Source organism: Mastigoproctus giganteus, chromosome 2 (assembly GCF_048544385.1).
Source record: "Mastigoproctus giganteus isolate SK-2022 chromosome 2, ASM4854438v1, whole genome shotgun sequence".
In the NCBI taxonomy this organism is placed as follows: Eukaryota; Metazoa; Arthropoda; class Arachnida; order Uropygi; family Thelyphonidae; genus Mastigoproctus; species Mastigoproctus giganteus.
Window position 1 is genome coordinate 224,998,787 of NC_143576.1, and position 20,256 is coordinate 225,019,042.

The 20,256-nt window shown below is 35.2% G+C and overlaps 1 protein-coding gene across 1 annotated transcript in view; it reads right to left on the reverse strand.

Moving 5' to 3' along the window:
- Positions 1–20,256, reverse strand: part of Imp (IGF-II mRNA-binding protein) — a 243,117-nt gene that overhangs the window by 41,145 nt on the left and 181,716 nt on the right. Inside the window, exons 10-11 of the mRNA XM_090390190.1 lie at positions 9,632–9,748; positions 3,516–3,954 (exon numbers count right to left, since the gene is read on the reverse strand). Of these exons, the coding sequence (XP_090246316.1) occupies positions 3,516–3,954; positions 9,632–9,748 (556 nt within the window). The remainder of the gene's footprint in view (positions 1–3,515; positions 3,955–9,631; positions 9,749–20,256) is intronic.

Consider the following 20,256-nt stretch of genomic DNA (forward strand, 5'->3'; position numbering starts at 1 on the left):
AATGTGGTGAAGGGATGGATATCAGTTATAGGTTTGCTAATGCCATTATCCAGGCCAAGACTACAGTAGAAAAAGGTCAGTGAAAAGTGTTTCCAAATGGAGTTGTCTACAGTACCAAGTGTTAGTGTAATATGAAAAGGAAGGAAGGAAATTACTTCTTGGATTTCACAGTGATGCAGCACACAACTGAAATAGTCACTACCACCACAATCACCATAAAAGAAATTCTAAACTTTCAAAAGCACTGGGAAGATTATACTTATGCTGTTCAACTTGCAGGGACTATTTCAGTTATCTTTCATGTGTACACATGAAACAGTCAACTCAACTGGCAGCTGTAGTACTGGGTTTAAAGGATCATCTGTTTGAGATTAGCAGCTCTTCCCTTCTAGATTCCAATATTGAAGTTTTAGTTTTACTCAGTAAAGTCATGTATTGTTTATAAATTAAATGCAATAGGTAAAATACAAAATTGAATGCAACTGGTAAAACAGTAATATGTGCACATGCATCAGTTTGAATTTCTGCACTTTTAATGGCTTTATGAGAATAGGTTCACGTTTGTTGTATTCTCCCTTCAGAATTAATAAAAACTGAAATTTTGTAAAAGGTATAAGAAATACATGTTTAAATGGTTCTCTCCCCCCCCCCTCTACCTACCAAATTACATTACAACTTCAATTTTGAACAGACTAAGGGTAGGAAATGTGCTTCTTGTCAAATGATAGTAAAGCCTTTCAATCTTTGGCATGGCAAAAGCTATTGCCACAGATTCTGTCCAACCATACATCCACCTCTTACAACCTGATTGTTCTGTCATCTACAGCTAAGGCTGATTTTTATTAGTATAATAATTTTCTTTTAACCCTGATTTATTGGCTCTTATCTTCTCTTAACTCTCATTAAATCTCCTCCTACAAAAAAATTCCAAATCAATTCCCTCAGTGGCCTTCCAAAAGATATTAGAATAATCTTGAACATTATTTATTCTAGGTTCTGATGGCATTATTCCATTTATTCTTAAAACTTGTGCTCCCAAAGTTAACTCCTATTTCATTTTGCCATTTTACGCTCTTATCCTGCTGGAAATCTGCTTATATTACAATTCGTGGAAAGGAGTGACAAATCACTGCCTTCCAATAATCATCCCATTGCAATGAAGAAATCCATCAAGCCACCATTTCTTATACCATTTTGAAACCATCTGACTGATTAACCCCTTCCCAGAACATTTTTTTCCTGAAAATGTGCCATAACAGATCAACTTTTTTTTATTTTACAGATGAAAAGTATGCATCATGTGAATACTCATTGTTTGTGTTTATATATTTTTTAGTAGAAAATATATGGGAGTAATTAACCCATTTGGGCTATCCAATCTGACAACTTGCTTTTGACATTAAGGCTATTGATTGCAATTGGCATAAAGATACTCAGTAATTCTGAGCACATCACTAGAAGAGATTCCACTGAACTGAAAAAGTACCAACATATCACCAAAACAAAGGCAATTCTAAGAGTGAAGTGGGCAATATCAACTGACTTCAGTGGTAGGGAAAAATCAAGGAAGTAACAGAAAGTAACAATTTTAACAGAAAATTCAAAAACTGCAACCCAAATATGACTAAGGTCCAGGCAACAAATGGCTAATGATATTTAACTTTAACAACATTATGACTACCTCGTTCCTTCATGTGTTTTTGAAGCCAGGACTTAAAATGCAGTGAATGCAATGATCTTAACACTCACAGGTTAATCTGCCAGTTAGAAGAAACATACTTATTTCAAGAATTACTGTTAACTCATTCTTTACAACTGCTTTATTATAATATTGTCACTAGAGACCATCAGTACTAACACAGACTGTCATAATTCTTTCATGAGCAAGTTCCTGGAATACTCAAGCTGATTCAAGTTCCTGGAACATGGGTGAGCCAGCAGCAGCAAATTTTCTGAATAAAGGTGGTAAGGTTCAATAACAGTTGGCTCTGCAGTTTTTGTGGAATTTAAGTTTTATAAAAATGAACAGCATGTACATGAAGCAATTTAACTATTAAAGTCAAAATGATGTTCTTGTCTGACTTGAATGCAACAAGAGTTGTTGTAATCAAGGTTAGAAAAACTGCCAAAAATCAAATCGGAATTGGTGTGTGGGGGGGGGGGGAGTAAAGATTATGAAAATAAGCTCCATTGTTTTAACTTATGGAGTTTTAACTTATAGATCAGACTTGTAGAGAATTTATTCAAATTTGGCAACTGTAACTATCACTAATAAAAATAAACTTCTTTGACTTTTAAAAGGTATTTTCTTATGACTTGGATGATTTCTAAACAATCTATACATACAGACATATGAAATGACATTTGCAATGTCAATATACATATCTCCAGAGCCTACAACACACACACATGTATTCAAAAAAAGTATTAAATAAATGCAAGAGTACCCTTAAGGCAATACCAGTTTTTGTAAACAGTACAATGCCACAACAATAAGAAGACAGTTTGTTCTAATACAAGCACCCAAGACCAATGTCTTAATCATGCAGTTAAAATGCTTCTGACTACAAAAACAAAGGCCACCATCCACAAACTCTATAATACATGAAATATAATTGCAATAAATTATATTTTGTAATATCCAATTCTGGTTGGTTTCAACAGGTCTGGTCAGCTAATCATAGAAAATGATTACTTTAAGTGTTCAAGCACAAACTTTCTCATTTGGTGGTGTACATGTTTTAATCAATAAAATTCATAAGCTGTATCTGTAATTCCACATGCAATAAAATATAGAAACATCAAGATATTTAAAGAGCAAGCAGTTCAAACCTGAAGTGGGAAAATGTCAAGTAGGTCGAACTTGTTATCCAATTAATTTAATGTCTAATAAGAAAATTCTCATTACAGAAATCAGTTATTTACATTTTACTGGATAGAGAATGAATGCAATTAACATATTACACAATGAGAAATATCCAAAATTGAGTGGCCATATATGCACTAATGATAATCACTAAACAACACTAGGCACAAATAGACATGTAAAACAAACTCACATAAAATGGCTTAGAAATTTCATGCCATTAGAGTATAAACACAAAATATATAAATATAACAGCTTTCTATTTTAGGCTTTAAAACCAAAGGTTTATATTAAAAAAAAAAAAAAAAGGTTTCTGTAACAACATAAGTTTCTTTAGAGCAGAAATGATGGGATACCAATCAAGTTAATATCAGAAAGAGTTCTTCAGAAGAGTTTTTTTTTTCCCCCAACACAAACCTTGGTTTGTGAGCCTAAATTAGAAATAATTTAGGGAATATAACAATGTTTATGGCAGCAGCATAATACAAACCCTAGCTACATAAAAAATTAACTAAAAAAAGTATCTTTTAATTGAAGCTGAGCATTTTTGAGATCCAAAACAGACACATATAGTAGTCAAACAAAATTTAGTCATTTTCAAAAAGGAAAAGTTAGATTTTTCTTTAAAAAGAAACTTCTAATGATATACTTCTACCTTGATGCTAGCTCCCGAGGAGCTAATCATGTCTCTGATAGTACTTCCCCCTGTTCCAATTATTGCACCAACAGCAGAATTTGGGATATACAGATAAACACATTCTTTTTGAGGATCTTGCTGTTGAGGGGTTACAGAACCAGGTGGATACATCATTGGCAAATATGATGGTGGTGGAGTATTGTACATTCCAAAAGGTGGCGTAGAAGGACCCCCTCTGCTCGGTGGATAACCAGATGAACTCAATGTAGACATCATAGCCATTGGGTGTAGTCCAGGAAACATAAGGGCCTGGGGAGCCATAGCAGCCAAGTCATTTTCATAACTCTGCCGTAATTTGGCACTGATCATTTGTTCAGCTTTACAAATATTTTCCAACTTCCCTTTAATCGTGATAATTCGTTCTAAGTTGAAACTATTCACATCATGGATACTACTATAAAAGGGAGAGAAGGGAAGGGGGAAAAAAGTAAAATAAATAAAGTTATTTTATACTGAAATAAAAGCTATTAGGACAAAGTAATTAGCAGTAATTAACAGTACATTTTTTTTTTCAATGAGAAATAGTGTAGAATCAAAATGTTTCAGGACTAATTTGTTTAGAAATAATATTTACAGATAATTACAGCAATTTCCCAAATAAGGACCATGGTTATTTCCCCCCACCCTTTTTTCCATCAGTGAAAACTGTGTTCCAGAAGGTGGGCTTCTTTTCATTACATTTGGAGTTCACAAATCAATTCATGGGAGAACAAGCTCATCTTTTACACTGATCCTGAGATGTACAATTACTCAAGCACCAACCAAAAGCACTTCAGGAAACTAAGTTGTTGTTGTTGTTTGGTTTTTAGGAGCATTAGCAACTAAGGCCATATTGCTCCAGGGATATGCGGTGGTCATTCCCTGACATTTCCGCATTCTCTGTATTTGGTAGTCATGGGCTTGAACCCCAGTCTAATCAAGAAGTGTGTGCTATGCACTGCTGCTCCTGCTCACCTGGCTACAGAGGCGCCCAGGAAACTAAGATATTAAGTAGCTGTATATCAAGTTATGTACAGAATGATGTAATTTTAAAGTGGGTTACAAATGAATGCTGTTCAATGTTTATTGAAAACAAAGCTAAAATAATTTTAGGTTCCATCAGTAAATCTAGAACTCAAAAGGGGCCCAGGGCAGAAATTTGCATGAGACTGGGTTACACACCACTGCAAAAATGCTTCCTCAAAGTCCTTTTTTGAAAGTTCTTTGATTGCATTTATTGTGGCTGCCATAACTTCTACTCCAACTAAAAATGGTTTATAAAAAAAAGGGGGAAAAAAGTCCTTTAACAAGTTCTTTAGTTTGAGACAAAATTTGCAAACTGCTGACAATTTGAAATGTAAATAAGCAGGATCATTATTGTTGATTGCACATTTTATTTATTTATAAAAATACTGTGTGAGCAGCAGGAAAGAAGGAACCTATCGTCTCAAAAGAACTGAAGGAAGCAAAATTCCCAAAAAACAGGTTCCTCAGAAGCAAAAGCAGTCCAACCGAACTTGATCGATGAAGCAAATCTGCAACAAATTTGAGAACTTGGTATACATACTGAGATCGTGAATTAAATTTTATCCTCTTCCCAATAGTATGGGTTATTCCTTCTGAATCTAGTAATGGTTGGAGCACTTTGTTCTTTAGGGTTCAATTTTTCTTTGATCATTTCTCCTAAACGCTTATAAGCCAAACTTCTGGTTTTTAGGTTCACCTTTTCAGTTTTTTTTAAATCCCAATCTCTGACCTCCTACCATTCCTTCCATAAAATATGTAAGGTTCTCCTATTCTTTAGGCGCCTCCGCAGCCAGGTGGGCAGGAGCAGCAGTGCGTAGCACATGCTTCTTGATTAGACTGGGGTTCGAGCCCGTGAGCCACCGAATACGGAGGATGTGGAAAAGGTCAGGGAATGACCACTGCATATCCCCGGGGCAATACGGCCTTAGTTGTTAATGCTCCTAAAAACCAAATAATAACCTATTCTTTATACTGTTTCATTTCCTTACAATAAAAAATAAACTTACATATTTTATATTTTTAGATTTCCCTTTGTCAAAACTTTCTTCATGAATTATCTTATGATTGGCTTGTATATCTACAATATCTGTACTCTTGACTCATCCCCCCCCCTGCTGTTGACTAACTGTTATTGTCTTAGTGATGTTTTTCTAAAGCACATTTCTGGAGGTCACTACAATAAAATCAATTTGCAGTTTCCAGGTTATTCGTCTTTTCTGTTAGTGTAATCAATTACAAACGGGTAGTAAACTAGATCTTGCATTTGTAATAGTATCGATAGCTGGAATTCTGTGGGTTTGCATGTTATTATGGTGAAATGCATTTCCCCTTCCATGATATATTCAATCATATAAAAAAAACAAATAAATGCTCAAACTCATTACTCTGGCTCTCACTTGTGCATATCGTGCTCTTTGTTATTAATTGCTTATTTTTACTGTTCTAAATTTACAACAACAAAAAAAAAAAAAGTAAGTGAATATCAATTAGTATGTACATATTATACAGTACGTATTAATTAAGCTAGTATAAGCGTAAATTTATTTTTATTTTGCTAACTGGAAAATATTCTTCCAATTTTCATGCATCATTTAAAGTGGGGGTTCACTGTACTTTTGTTGGGAGATCCCTGGGTTTCTGTGCTACTGAACTTGTGCCTGTTTGAGATCATAAAAAATTGCGACTTCAAAGCATGCAGTTTGTAACTTTTAAAGAGAGCAGAATGTACGCGAAATCTAGATGCCGCAGAAGAGATTGAGCTTAGCAGCGATGAAGAGGAAGGAAATTAAATGAACGTACATTATCTAACATATAAGTATCGGTTTGTAAGGCAAGACGTTTGTTCAGTTATTACTACTATAAAAATTAAGTTTCCAATAGTGTGTGTATATATATAATTATTTAAATAATGTTGAAATAGTTGAAAAAAGAAATAGTTCATAATAAAAAATAATAAAAAGGAGGGTATAGCATACATCAGAGGTAGCAAAAAGCATGTTCCTCTATATGATGCTTGAAATATAACCATATAAATTAGAATAAGGATCAAAATAAAATAATGCTAGCAGTACGGCAAGACAAGAGCAAAAAGGCAAAATTAAACCTAAATTCAAATCAAGCAGGGAGGGGTAACAAGAGTAAAAATATTGCAGCAGAAACTAAATTAATTTAGAAAATCTAAATGTACGAATAATAATTCTTTGAAATTTAAAAGCCAATTAAATAGAAATTTAACTGTGCCCCCTCTGGTGGGCACCAGGTCCAAATTTATGTGAAATATCACCAAACAGAGGTTTAAACCACTAAAACAAAACAAAATAAACAAAAATAGACTGACCATTATGCCCCATCTCGACAGAGAACCACAAGGCCAATAATGGTCAGAGAATTGCTGCATTTCGAATGCTAAACAAATCACCGCAAAGGAGAATCGATCGAAAGATCAGTCCGCCACACCGATCACCAGATCGAACCACCAATGCAGGGAATTGAACAGCGGTGGTCCTGATGCAGCAAAAATCAAAAATAGAACAGACATGAGCACTCCAGTGCAAAGCCACACTACTGACAAAAGTAAACTTAACCCGTTTATATAAAGGAATAATGAAGTATGGATGACATCCTTTTATATAAACGGGTTAAGTTCACTTTTGTCAGTGAACTTAACTGTAGTCTTAATTGTAGTCTCCAAGGCTACAATTTTTCAAGATTTTTATTTGATGTTGTGACATTAATTTGTCTTGAAACTTTTTGATCCTACCTTGCAAAGAGTGAATTACAGTCTGACCTCGACAAAGGAAAATATGGTCAATAAAAATAAGCAAATAATTAGCAGTTCAAATTTCTTTGAAAAAAATTAGTATATACATATTTTTCTGGCAAACCTTTTAGTCAAGATACCGAAAATAGTAAAGAACATGCTACATTTACTCTTTAGCACATGACTCCAATAACTATTTTTATCTTTGATATATGCTAACAATAATCAACACATTCATTTAGTTTAATGAATGTTTTAATACCACAAATATTTGCATAATTTCATTCATGTGAATTCATTTACAACTTCTTAAAAATTTAGCAATCTGGCACACACGAACCAGGATTTTGGTTCATGTGTGCCAGATTGCTAAATTTCTTGTGTGGGCTTTCTAGACGAGAAGCATGCAAACATTCGATGAAATTTACTGGTAAAAGTACTTTGCTGCAACAGAATTTATATTGTTGCTCGCTCAGTAAACAGATGGTGGGTGTTATCAGTCTGGAGTAGAAATCGAATCCCACGGGAGCCTTGGAACCTTCCCGAAGTGGGGGGTAACCTGACCTTTTTTTTTCGAATCACTAACTGAATCATATTGGAAGTTCTGGAGTTGTAAAAAATGTTCGTTACATACTTTCACTGGTAAAGTTTTTCGAAGTGTGCCGTGCTTCTCGTGTGGGCTTCCTTTACCTTTGCCTTTCCCCCCACCCCCCTTAATAAACAATTTATCCACTAATCCACCAGTGATTCTAAAGAAAAAAGGTCAGGTTATCCCTATCTCCTCCACTTCAGGAAGATTTCAATCTCCCACGGGATTCAATTTCTACTCCTGACCGATAACGGCCACTGTATGTTTACTGAGTGAGCAACAATACAAGTGCCATTAAGGAAAGTACTTTTTCCGGTAAATTTATTGAAATTTTGCGTGGGCTTTCTTTACCTTCGCCAAATTATCAACTGACAATAGGTTCGGCCTAGTCTGGTTTGAACTTTTCTGGGGTTGGGGAGAGAGAATTAATCAAAAACAGTATTATTTTGGGTTGTATCCCCACCCCCCATTCTCTCAATTTTTTCCAAGTTTCCTCATATCCTTAGCTATATTTTAAGTCAAAATACCCTATATATCAGATATTTACTTTTATTTATTACATGAAATGTCATTCAAGGGCACATCAACTACAATTAGAAATATAAATGCCTGCTTTTATGCTTCTGTTACTCCTCCAAAAGGTGACACAGACTTCTATGAGGTAGACATACCAGGTAGTTATAAAATAAGTTTACCTATTCAGGAGATCCTAGTGCCAAAACAGTTAGAGATAGCACTGTGAAAAATCGATGGTATGCCATTTAGGGTATGGGGAGGCAATTTGTAGAAGAAAAATTGGTTCAAATTTCTGCCACCAGGGGAGAAATTAGCATTGTAAAGATGAGATGGAATACTTAACTCAGGATTAGATTTTAATATCAGAACTTAGAAATCTACAGATATTGTTCTATGTGCTTTCCTTCACTTGTGATGACATTCTGAAAACTGAGAACTGCATGCAAAATTTGAACTAATTTTTTTCTTCTACAAATCACATTCCCATACCCTAAATGACATACCCACTATCTTTCCTCAAATTGAGGAAAGATAGTTGTAGAATATATCTGCAGAAATTTGCCTTTAGCCAGCGGGCGTTTGATTTCTGGAACAAACTTCCACCTATTGTTGTGGAAGTTGACAGGTTAAATAAATTCATGTCAGAACTAGAAAAACGTTCTGATTGAATATGGGTGGGTGAAATGGGAAGGTTTTTTTTTTTTTTTTTTTTTGCTGCTGTATAAGCTTACTTTCTCGTATCAAATGCCTCTATTAATACTAGTGCTAAAACAAACTCCAAACTTCCAAAAGAAATCACAGGAATTTTGGGTGAAGACTGCAGTGGCCTCTCCTTCAACACATACCTCAAACAAGCAGCAAATTTATTAGATAAATTCTGTTGCAAAAAAGCTAACTAAGCATCTCAAATACAACTAACAAATTTAATGCAGGCATAAACTATAACTGTAGAAAAATTATGGATTGTTCAGGAATGCTATTAAAAGGTAGCAGACATCCCAAAAATAATGTAATGCTAGCTTTCTGTAGTTATAAGCTGATGCAATATTTCGGTTGGCAGTTGTACTCAGATACTCAGCAACAGAAGTCCTTTCTGTAGAATGGTACAATCTACAACAGATGAAGTATCACCAAGAATCTGAAAATTAACCTGTTATACCTGCTATATTTTAAATACTAAATAATTGAAGTTCTTACCTTGAAACTGTTATTTTGGTATCAGTTTGTTCCATAATACGTTTGATAGTATTACCATTTTTGCCAATGATACGCCCAATCAAGTTGTTGTGAGCCAATATTTTTAACGGAATTTCACTAAAAAAAAAAAAAGAAAAAAGGTTTGGCATCAATATTTAAAAAATAAGTATTATAGAATATTACATAGTACATTCAAAAAAAGTTCCTGGAACCACACACTTGTATTTACATGGTTTGCATTATGGCCGTAAGGTTTCGTGGAGCACTGATGTTGACCTTGGTGCATACACATGCCAAGTGGAAAATGGCTTGACTACTTCACTGCTGACTGATTGCAGAATGTTGCAGTTTGAAAGAGTGCTAACATCAAGTTCTTTAAATTTTGGAGAAAATTGTCAGAGATGCTGTAACCATTACAGAAGGTTTAAAGATATTATGCTCTGAAGAAAACAGCCATTTACAAGTGGTTTCATTGGTTTAAAAACAATGCTGGAAGACGAACCTTGCAATGGATGCCTTTTTGACATAAAAAAAAACAATGAGAATATCACAAAAATGAAGGAACTTGCGAAACAATAGTAGAGCGAGTGTTGTACTGCCTTTAGGCTCAGCGCGCGCGCACACGCGCGCACACACACACACACACACACACACACACACCTGACGGAAGATTTAGGGATGTATCACATCCTATTGATTCTGAATAAATGTGCAAAGTTTGTGCCACACTTTATGTTGGAGAATTGAATGGACTGGAAGAAAGCCATCGCCGGTGATTTTGTTTGAAAAATCTGTGCAGGATCTGAGCTTCCTAAGAAAAGTGGTCACTGCAGATGAGTTGGATGCTTGTGTATAACCCTAAGACCAGGGTGGAATCATTAAAATGGCACACAAAAAATATCCCAACCCAAGAAGGTCTCGTGCAACAAAACCCAACGTCAGAATCATGCTGATTGTTTTTGATAAGGGCAGATGCACCAAAAATTTATGACTGGGAGACAATGATTACTGCTGCGGTTGTGCTAGAACATGAGGCAAAGACAACCTCAGAAATGGAAAGACTGCTGCATCCTACAACATGACAATGCAATGGTAGTTTAGCAGTTCATGGCTGAGAGTGAGAACAGTCATGCAACAGCCCCCCTCTCCCCCAAACTGCATACTGTCTCCCCTCTGGCTATTCCCAAAAACTGAAAATGGGTCTGTGTCACTAAAGTGGCCCCTATGTGCACACAAAAAAAGGGAAGACCAATGGAGCAAATGTGTGCGCACAAAAGGAAGGTACTTTGAAGGCAATTAGGTTAGTAAGCTGAACTGTTCACTCAAACTTTTATAGTAAAATTCTGGGAACTTTTCGAATGTACTTCACATTAATCTAATTATTTAAATTTTATCCTCCAAATGCACACCTTCCTTGTCTGCAATAAATTAGCATATTTAGTACAAGTTGTAACTCTTACTTGTACTCGGCTCCCGCCACCCAATTTACTTCTTATTAAATATATTTAAGGATTTGGGTCACTTAGAATCTTTTCTTTTCCTAATGCAAAGTGAATATTTAGTAACAATAAATGGATATTGTTATTAAAATTACATTACAGCATCGTACAGATAACTCTATAAAATCTATAACAGGGGAACAAGTTTTAGTCAGGGATAAGTCATTGATCAGCCTTCTGGTGTACTGATTTGGACAAGACAAGCAAAATATCATTAAGTTATAGCAAGAGTTTACCAAACTTTTTAGTCACGGAACACAAGTTGAGCAAAAGCCAAAGAACTGTTTTCTAATATTTTATTACAAACAATGCACTGTGCATCAGGAGCATCTTTATTTCCAGCACACAAAGTCAAAATTCAAATAGCTGTCATCATACTTTCGTTTTGGTCTTTTATCAGTTGGTTCCTGTTTTTCACTTCAGATTTTTGGTGAACAAAAGGATTCAACTGTTCATCCTCACTTTGAAGTGTGACAATATTGTGTTTGTTTTCATTGACCACAGTTGCAATATTAGAAGTACAGTTGAACTTGGTTATAATGAGCATCAAGGGACCAACAAAATTTCCTCGTTATAACCATTACTTGCTATATCAGTGATGAGCTAAATCTGCCTCCTAACTTTTTTTAATTATAGGGATTCTCAATTCTCAATAAATATAGGGATGGGACAAAGCACAAAAAAAAAAAAGAAGTTCAGTCTGGTAAGTAAAACACAAAAAAATTAGAAACCCAATAAAATTGCTAACACAGGTTACACATCTTAATTTCTAATAAATAAATAAATATTAGAGTAAATATAGCACTTTACCTTGACAAGATATGAAGTTTGATTGATATTTCTGTTCACTGACATTTTTTCTTTTTCTTTTTTGTAAAATTTAAATAAAAGAGTAAAAAAAGATAAGCAATCAATAACTGCAAACATGGAACATACAAAATGCACAAGTGAGATATGGAGTAACAAGTTTACAAAGCTTAAAAAAAATAGGAATGAAGAGAAGATTCTGAAAATTTTTTTTTTTTTTTTTTTTTATGATTGAAGATTTCATGCAAGGGAAATACATTTCACCATAACATAAACCCCACAGAATTCCAGCTATCGGTATTATCGCAAATGGAATAAGATTGAGTTTACTACCTGTTTATAATTAATTGCACTAAATGAAAATTTCAATAAACTGGGAACTGCAATTGTTTTATGGTAGTGACCTCTAGAAATGTGCTCTTATGCTCACGCCTCGCAGAATTTCTGGTCAAACATAAAATGAGCTCCTGAAAACGTGAGTCGGCCTACAATACCACATATTCTCTTTGTGAATACAGCGAGTGACAACAGTGTCTCCCACCAATACAACTGCAGTAAAGATGGCTGCTGTAGCCAAGTGAGCGGGTATATAAGTACATGTGCCAAGTGACCGGGGTTCAAGCCCGTGACCGCTAAATACAGTGCTGTTTCTTGTATTGTCTATCTTGTGAACTCTTTTGGCCGTCCTGGAGTATAAACAGAAAATTTATTTTCAAGGCCGCTGTAGCTGAGTAGTCATGGTTTTTTTTTTTTTTTTATAGTTGTTGCCGCATCGGCTTCTGTGGCCATAGTGCACCTCCCAAGGTTTTTGCAGTACAGTCTGTCCTCGTATAGCACGATAGTTGTGTTCCTAGAAACCCTCGTGCAATGCAAAATCGTGCAATATAAACAACAGACCCTATGGGAAAAGTGGGGTTAGGTGCCGACCACGCAAGATTGAACACACATTTGGAACCAAAACATTACCAAACACAAATAATCGGGTAATTTTAATCGTTATAAAGATACATACGTATTTTATAACGATTAAAATACGTAATAAAAATAATATATTTTTTATTATAATATAATAAAAAATATTTTTTTATTATATTATAATAAAGTATTTTTAGTATTTTTTAATACTAAAAAAGTATTTTTTACGAATAAAATACGTATTTTATTCGTAAAAAATTTATTATATTAAATAAAATAGTTGTAATAAAATGCTTACGTATTTTATTACGACTATTACGTAATAAAATATTGCTAATGCTTTTGCTTCTATCGTAAGCAAACTTGTTTTTTGTTCGATTTTCTATCCAAACAGATAGAAAATCGAAAAACAGATAGAAAAGACAGCCGTTCCATCTCTTCCAATTCTTGTCTTAATCTAATGGATTTTAATTACACCTTGAGTTGTTCCCGCTATGAAAGTTGTTTTTATTTTCTCCGCATTCTTTGTAATTCTCGACGTTGCCTCATTTAGGTCTGTAGCACGTGCAATATCACATGGTCTTTCATTTCGCTCAAAGCGTTTCACAATTTCATATTTTTTCTCTATCGACAGAGGTGGACTGGCCATAAGCCTTACCCGGGAAATCCCGGTGGGCCGGAGGCCGGTGTGATTTTGGCCATAAACCGTAGTATGAGACCACTATAAATTTTCCCGGGAAAGAATTTTTGATCCAGTCCGCCTCTGTTTATGAATCCATGGACCTGTCATGTCTGATGACTACTGTGCATGGTGGTGGGGCAGTGTTATGGTGTGGGGAATGTTTTCTTGGCACACATATTGCTTTTCTTTTTCTCTCTGAATCTGCAGTGTCTTCACCAGGACGTTTCCTTTTCACACCTTTTAAGTATTTTACTCATTTTTAGGGAATAAAGATTCCCTAAAAACAATTACAAAACGAAGAGGCACGCTTGATACACAAACAAAGCTGTGCACGTGTAGCAACTGAATAAACAACACCGTAAAGCCCGAGATACACTATTAACACCTCACATTTTACTAAAGCACATTTCTGGAGGTTACTACCATAAAACAATTTCCAGTTGCGTTTCTGCTAGTGGAATCTGTTATAAACTGGTCGTAAACTCGATCTAATTGCAATTGCAAATTATCGATAGCTGGAATTGTGTGGGTTTTTACATTATTATGGTGAAATTGTTTCCCCTTCACTGATATAAAACACATAAATACATTTTCAGAATCTCCTCTTCATTCCTATCGTGTTGCGTTCGGTTGGGGTGATTCCGCGTTCGACTGCCATTTCTTGTAAACACAAAAGCGAATTCGGTTCGTGTTATATAAGATATCGTTCCCCTATTTATAAATCGTGTATGATCAAATTCGTGTAATGTCAACACGTGTTATACGAGGACCGACTGTACTTTGATCCAAGCCCGAGGCAGGATTCGAACCCTCGACCTTTGGGTTGCCAGGCAGGCACCTTAGCCACCTGGCTAGCTCAGTCGGCGAGTGGTCATGTGCACGGGTGCATAAGTACACATGCCTTGAGTGACCCGAATTCAAGCTTGTGACTGCTGAATAAGGTGCTGTGTCTTGTACTCTACCTTGTGAACTCCTGACTGTGTGATCGTCCCGGAGAATTTTTTTTTTTTTTTTTTTTTTTTTTTAAATTTAAATGGGAAATATAGTTTTCACACATTTGACATTTTTAAAACTGCATAAACATGCATGTATTGCTGTGCCGGTCGCTATGTTCAGCTTGGTGCTGGGTTTTGCGTTCACTTAGTGTTACTCGCAGACAAAATCACGCATGACTGAATGTGAAAAATCGAGTTACACTCTCATTGTTCCCTAATATATTAATTGTGTTGGAGTAAATTCATGTTGTAAAAATGCACATTATAGAACTGACTATTCTGTGTTTAAATTGATCCAGCCAACCGTTGTTACATACAAAATCATCACATCCAAATTGTTTAGCAAATTTTTCTACTCCGGCCTACATCTGATCGTCTATTGAAAATCTAGCACTCTTTGTATAGGGAAACACTGAAGCAATGCTTCATCAGCATTTGTAACCTTACAATTTTTAAAATCGGTTATGTTCTTTACCATTGCCAATATGCCAACATGTTTATTATTCCACAATGCCATTACTGTTGAAGAGGACAAAACCTTTTTACACACTTCAACATTTTTTGCACCACAAGAGACACTTTCTTTTGTTAGTAGACATGTTTCCAAAGGAAGGGTTCATTTCTAACTGATTTTATTTTAAATGACAATAAAGTGATCTTTACTGTCATTTACATACAAAGATATTAGAAGTCCTGTTGAAAAAAATTCTTAGAATCCCAAAATAAATTTTTGGTTCAGTGAATACAAGTCTGTAAATAGGGTAATGCAACAAGCAGAACGCCAATGCACTATTGTATAGCCCAGTCCCTGAAAGGACAAGGGCATAAACCAGCCACTAATCTGATGCGATGCAAGTGGTCATAAAAGCCACCACCCTTTTCACTTTTGTCTATTCTAAGAATTGCGTTTTTTGACCCCTAGCAATTAAGAATGTTTCAATAGTTACCAAAATTTATTCAGTATATCTGCGTAGAACGCTCGTTAAAACAATGAGCGATTGTATGGGAATACACGTAAATTAAAATCATTATGGCTTTTTGCTTGTTACAGCCATGATCTCATTATAATCAAGTTCAACTGTACTTGCTTCTTGTTTTAAAGTTCCTTTTTCAACCACAGATCCATGGTCATTTATTTTAATAGTAATAAATCTAAATACTGATAATTATCAAAAAAAATTTTATACAATGAAGCGAGTTCAGTTAAGATATCGGTTCACTTCCCCCTCTCCTTCAACCCGTGTACTCCAACGTTGAATAGCATATTAGATCACCACATTGCTACTTTTTCGTAGATGTCATTACCTCTAAGCATACTTCTCTATGAAAAAGCCTGCCAAAATAAAGTGTGCCACGGTCTATTTGATTATTGGTCTATGCCAGTATATTAACCAAAAAATAAAAATTATGATACAAAAGTGATGTATACTACAAATGTGCAAAATTTATTTTATTATTTTTAATTATTAATTACACAATTTTTCATGGAAAACTTGTTCACATCACACAGAACATAGTTTGGGAAACTGAGTTATAGAATGGTTGAATGATTAGAATTATGTTATATCTTCTTCAGTGGAGTGAATGTGGATTGTAATCCAGACATTGTTTCATGGGAGGTAAATTCTCAGTTATCCCCTCTATGTGCAAACCCCTCCATTATCAGTTATCTCCTCCATAAACTATAGCAGCCTCAGCTTGAAAAATGTTCAGACTGTAGGTGAGAGTGTTTTCTCTGGCAATAACCAACTTCTAGTTTCTCAGTATCAGGCTGTTACTGACATTGCTACTTCTGCATCGGGGTAGGGAACTGGGTTTTCTTTAATTCTCTTCACCCCCCCCCCCTCCAAACAGCTACTGATTCTGAATAAATGGAAATCCAGATGCAACTACAGAATGCTGCTCAAAACTTTCCTTAAATTCTTGTCCAAAAGAGGGTAATGATTCATCGTTTACAAACTCACTCCACTCCCTACCACATGGATGTTCAAGTTTCTGCTGCAACTCTTTCATAGATATTTCCATGGTTACTGTTCTGAATTAGCATTCAGAATTCCATCCATCTCTCTCTCTCTCTCTCTCTCTCTCTCTCTCACATATATATATATAATCAAATAAAATTTAAGTCCAATGCAAAGTTTTCTGCATTCTCAATAGCAAACATATGCACAGTACTATAAGTAGTAATTCCTTTTGAGCTTAGGATAAAGTAAAAAAAATAATAATAAATAAAATAATGTACATCCTCCATGAAAGTATAGTGTTAAAGCCACTATACTATCATGGAGGCCAGGAAATAAAAGTAGGAGGTAAAAAAAAGGGGGACTAATAAATTTTTTTAAATAACATACAAAGATAACACAGAAGGTTGAAGTTAAGCCAAAATATATATCAAGAAAAGACAACAGTCTTGAATTTATCCTTTTTTGATGTAGTGGACTGGTACTGAATTCAGTCTCAGTAAACAAGAGTTTTTTTTTTTTTTTTTTTTTAAACAAGGAGGGGGGGGGAAGAATGTTGCAAGCAAGATAAAGTACACTGGTGAAAATTATTTTGTGTGAAACTGTTTCAAATTAGAAATTTGGTAATAGTAATAGCACAAGTTTAATTAAAGCAAAATCTCATTGCAAAAAAATTTGAAAAGATCAATTTTGAATTTTCTAACAAGATGGGCAAGACCACATATGACAATGCAGTTCATTTCCTCAGAGAACATTAATGAAAGGTCATCTCAAATCCATATCCTAGATGATGAGATAGTATGATCCTTGCCAGATCTGAATTTCTGCAATTATTTCCTGAAGGACAACATCTATGTGAAATGCGAATAATCCGCATACAAATAAATTGTAAGGTGAAATCACATATGCTGTGTAAAGCTGAGCATGCTGAAGAAACATTCATACCTTAGACTAGCAAAGCCATGGATTGAGACCCAATAATTTAGTACAAAGTGCATGATTATCAAACAACCAGACTAAATTAGCCAGATATTTCATATCTGGTTAAGTCACTTTGCAGTTTGACTATCAACCAAATATGAAACCCATTTGCCATTTCCCCATACAGCTGTTTTATGGCAGCTCAGTGAGGAACTAAGCTTTGACATAAAGACCAAAGTTGAATAAACCACTATTATTTTATCAGCTTAGTCACAACCATTATTAAAACAGATAACAGAAATTTGCATGGTGGATGGGGGGGCAGGATAAAAACAACCAAATGCTAGCTTACATAAGCACACTGAGTTTGGTCTTTCTGTCAATGCCTAGTCCCCACGGATAAGGTGTCAGAAAGCACTAAAACATCTGTCCGTGGAATGATGAATAGTTTTCACATGCCTTCTTAATAGTCACTGTTCTTATAGTGATCTGAACTATGTACTAAATTAGTGGATCTCAAGATCCATGGCTTTGAAGTCTGAAATATGAACTTGTCACAAGTTTGCAAGATAATACAGGTCCCGTCCCTAATCTGGCAGTGTTGGGACCTATGGGGTGCCGTATTAATGAGTTTTCCGGATCACCGGTGGTTATTTTAGCACATACAGTTTACTCAACAGCTAACCACCTCCTCCTACCACCTTTAACATGACTGCCAAGCCAGTTTAAGAAAAAATTCCCCAGGGGCAAAAAAATACATTTAGCAAATAATTTGATTAGTAATTATAAAATAAATATTGCAATATCAGTGTTGTCGTTTTTTCGCTTAAGCCTTTTTTGTTTATGTCACATATGTGGCCGACGTGGCCCAGTAGGTTACTTTATTTCTTGAGAAGCCAAGTTGGCCACATATGTATTAGACTATATTACGGCATACATATGAAGGTCATTTGTAATTAGTTTATTGCACACGTGACAAGCGCTGCAATAAAACTAATTGCGATAAAATAAACTCTGAAATGTCGCAATAAGTTTTTCAGTATAGTTAGAGATTTTGTGAAAACCAAATTCATTAGCGCGCTGTATTATCCATCATATTGTGTTTGGTTTTTCTGCAAGTTTGTACAAGTGTGTTGTTAAAAAAAAAATCTAAAAATGAATGGCTAAAAGAAAATTAGTAAAATAAGAGGAATTGAGAGAAATTGCTGGAATTTACAATTAAGCAGAGTAAACTTCTCATGGGACACACCACTGTCGAGTTTTTTCAGAAGTTCAACTTTATCTATTATGGACAATGTAGTGTTTACGCTTTACACCACAAGAGGCACTTCCTTTATGCGTTGGAACCATGGCTGGGGCTAAACGTGAGCAGGTTATAATAATAATAATAATAATAATAAATGCAGAAAAACAAGTGGGAATGGCTTGCCAGTTTGCGCCAACAGCTGATGCTACAATCAACGTCACCAAAAAAGTAGCGGCAGGTCAGTGTGCTGACCCGGGGAAATTTGAAATTACGTTCGCAGAAATTAATATCCGAATTAGCAGAGGAACCGGATTAGTGATGGTCAACCTGTAGTACTAGGCACATATGTGGAACGCTGAAGAAACAGTGCAGTTATGGTAGATTTGAAGTGAAGTTCAGGAGCCCCTAAATAAGATACTACACTAGTGCAGTTAAGGTAAACATCAACTGACATACAATGATCACAAATGTTTTTGGGGAATAATAAACTATGTTGCGAGTTTCACAACAGCAAACTCAACATCAGTCAATGCAATGGATCAAAAAATATAGGCATGCAAAACTGTTACATCTTTTTTAATGACCTTGCATAAGACAAGAAAGTGTGTGCAGAATTTTGAGCATTAAAATCCAGGGCAGTTAAAATGTACTTAAAGGAGGTAAGTTGCTTTAAACTCAGTATATTTATCAACATAAGTGAAATCAAGGAACTTTACCAAATACTTTTATACACCTCTAACAACACTTGACCTTTGCAATATTTTCAGCTGCACGAGTCTCCAACAAACAAAGTATGACTTGGCTGGTTACAGTATTTGTGGAGAATGTACACATAACATCTCCACATATAGATAGTCACAGCTTAAGAAAGGGGAACTATTCTGTTAACACAGACAAAGTAAAGTTTCATGCACACTAAAATGAAATTATTCAAAATGTCAATGTACCACATGGAATTCTGAGAATAAAAACTAATGGTGTAAGCCTAAATCACAAGACAGAACCCCTAGATCAGGGGTTGACCACTTTTTGAGTGAAGAGCCAAGCAACCAAACAGCAGCACTTCAGCTTAAGATAAATTTAACTTCAAGACAGTTTCTTGATTTATTTTTTAATATACATGTAGTTCATGTTCGAAGATATTTGCCCATAGAAATTCTTCTAACTAAAAACTGAGAGAAGTTCAGAAGCACAAATATTTTCAAAATTTATATACGTGTTTGGTAAGCTACACCACACATTGAACACAATTTGATCTTGCTTTTTCAACTCGTCTATCAGCATCCATTTATGTAGGAATAAAAGGGTAGCTTTTTGCCTCTCCAAATCCTCAATTTCAGTTTTAATGCATTTTAGTCTTGCACTCCACATGTCCTTGATTTTTAAGTCAAACTCCATTTCATATTGTGCTTCATGTGGGCTAAAAGTTAAAGAGCCACAGTTACATACTCAAAGAGCCGCATGCAGCTTGCCAACCACTGCCCTAGATGGTAACAGTAGCATTGCCAAACTTTACAAATTGTATGACACATTTTAGTAAATAACATTCTCTAGTATCTGCCAGAGAAGCCCAAGACCATCAGATTGGACACTCCATAA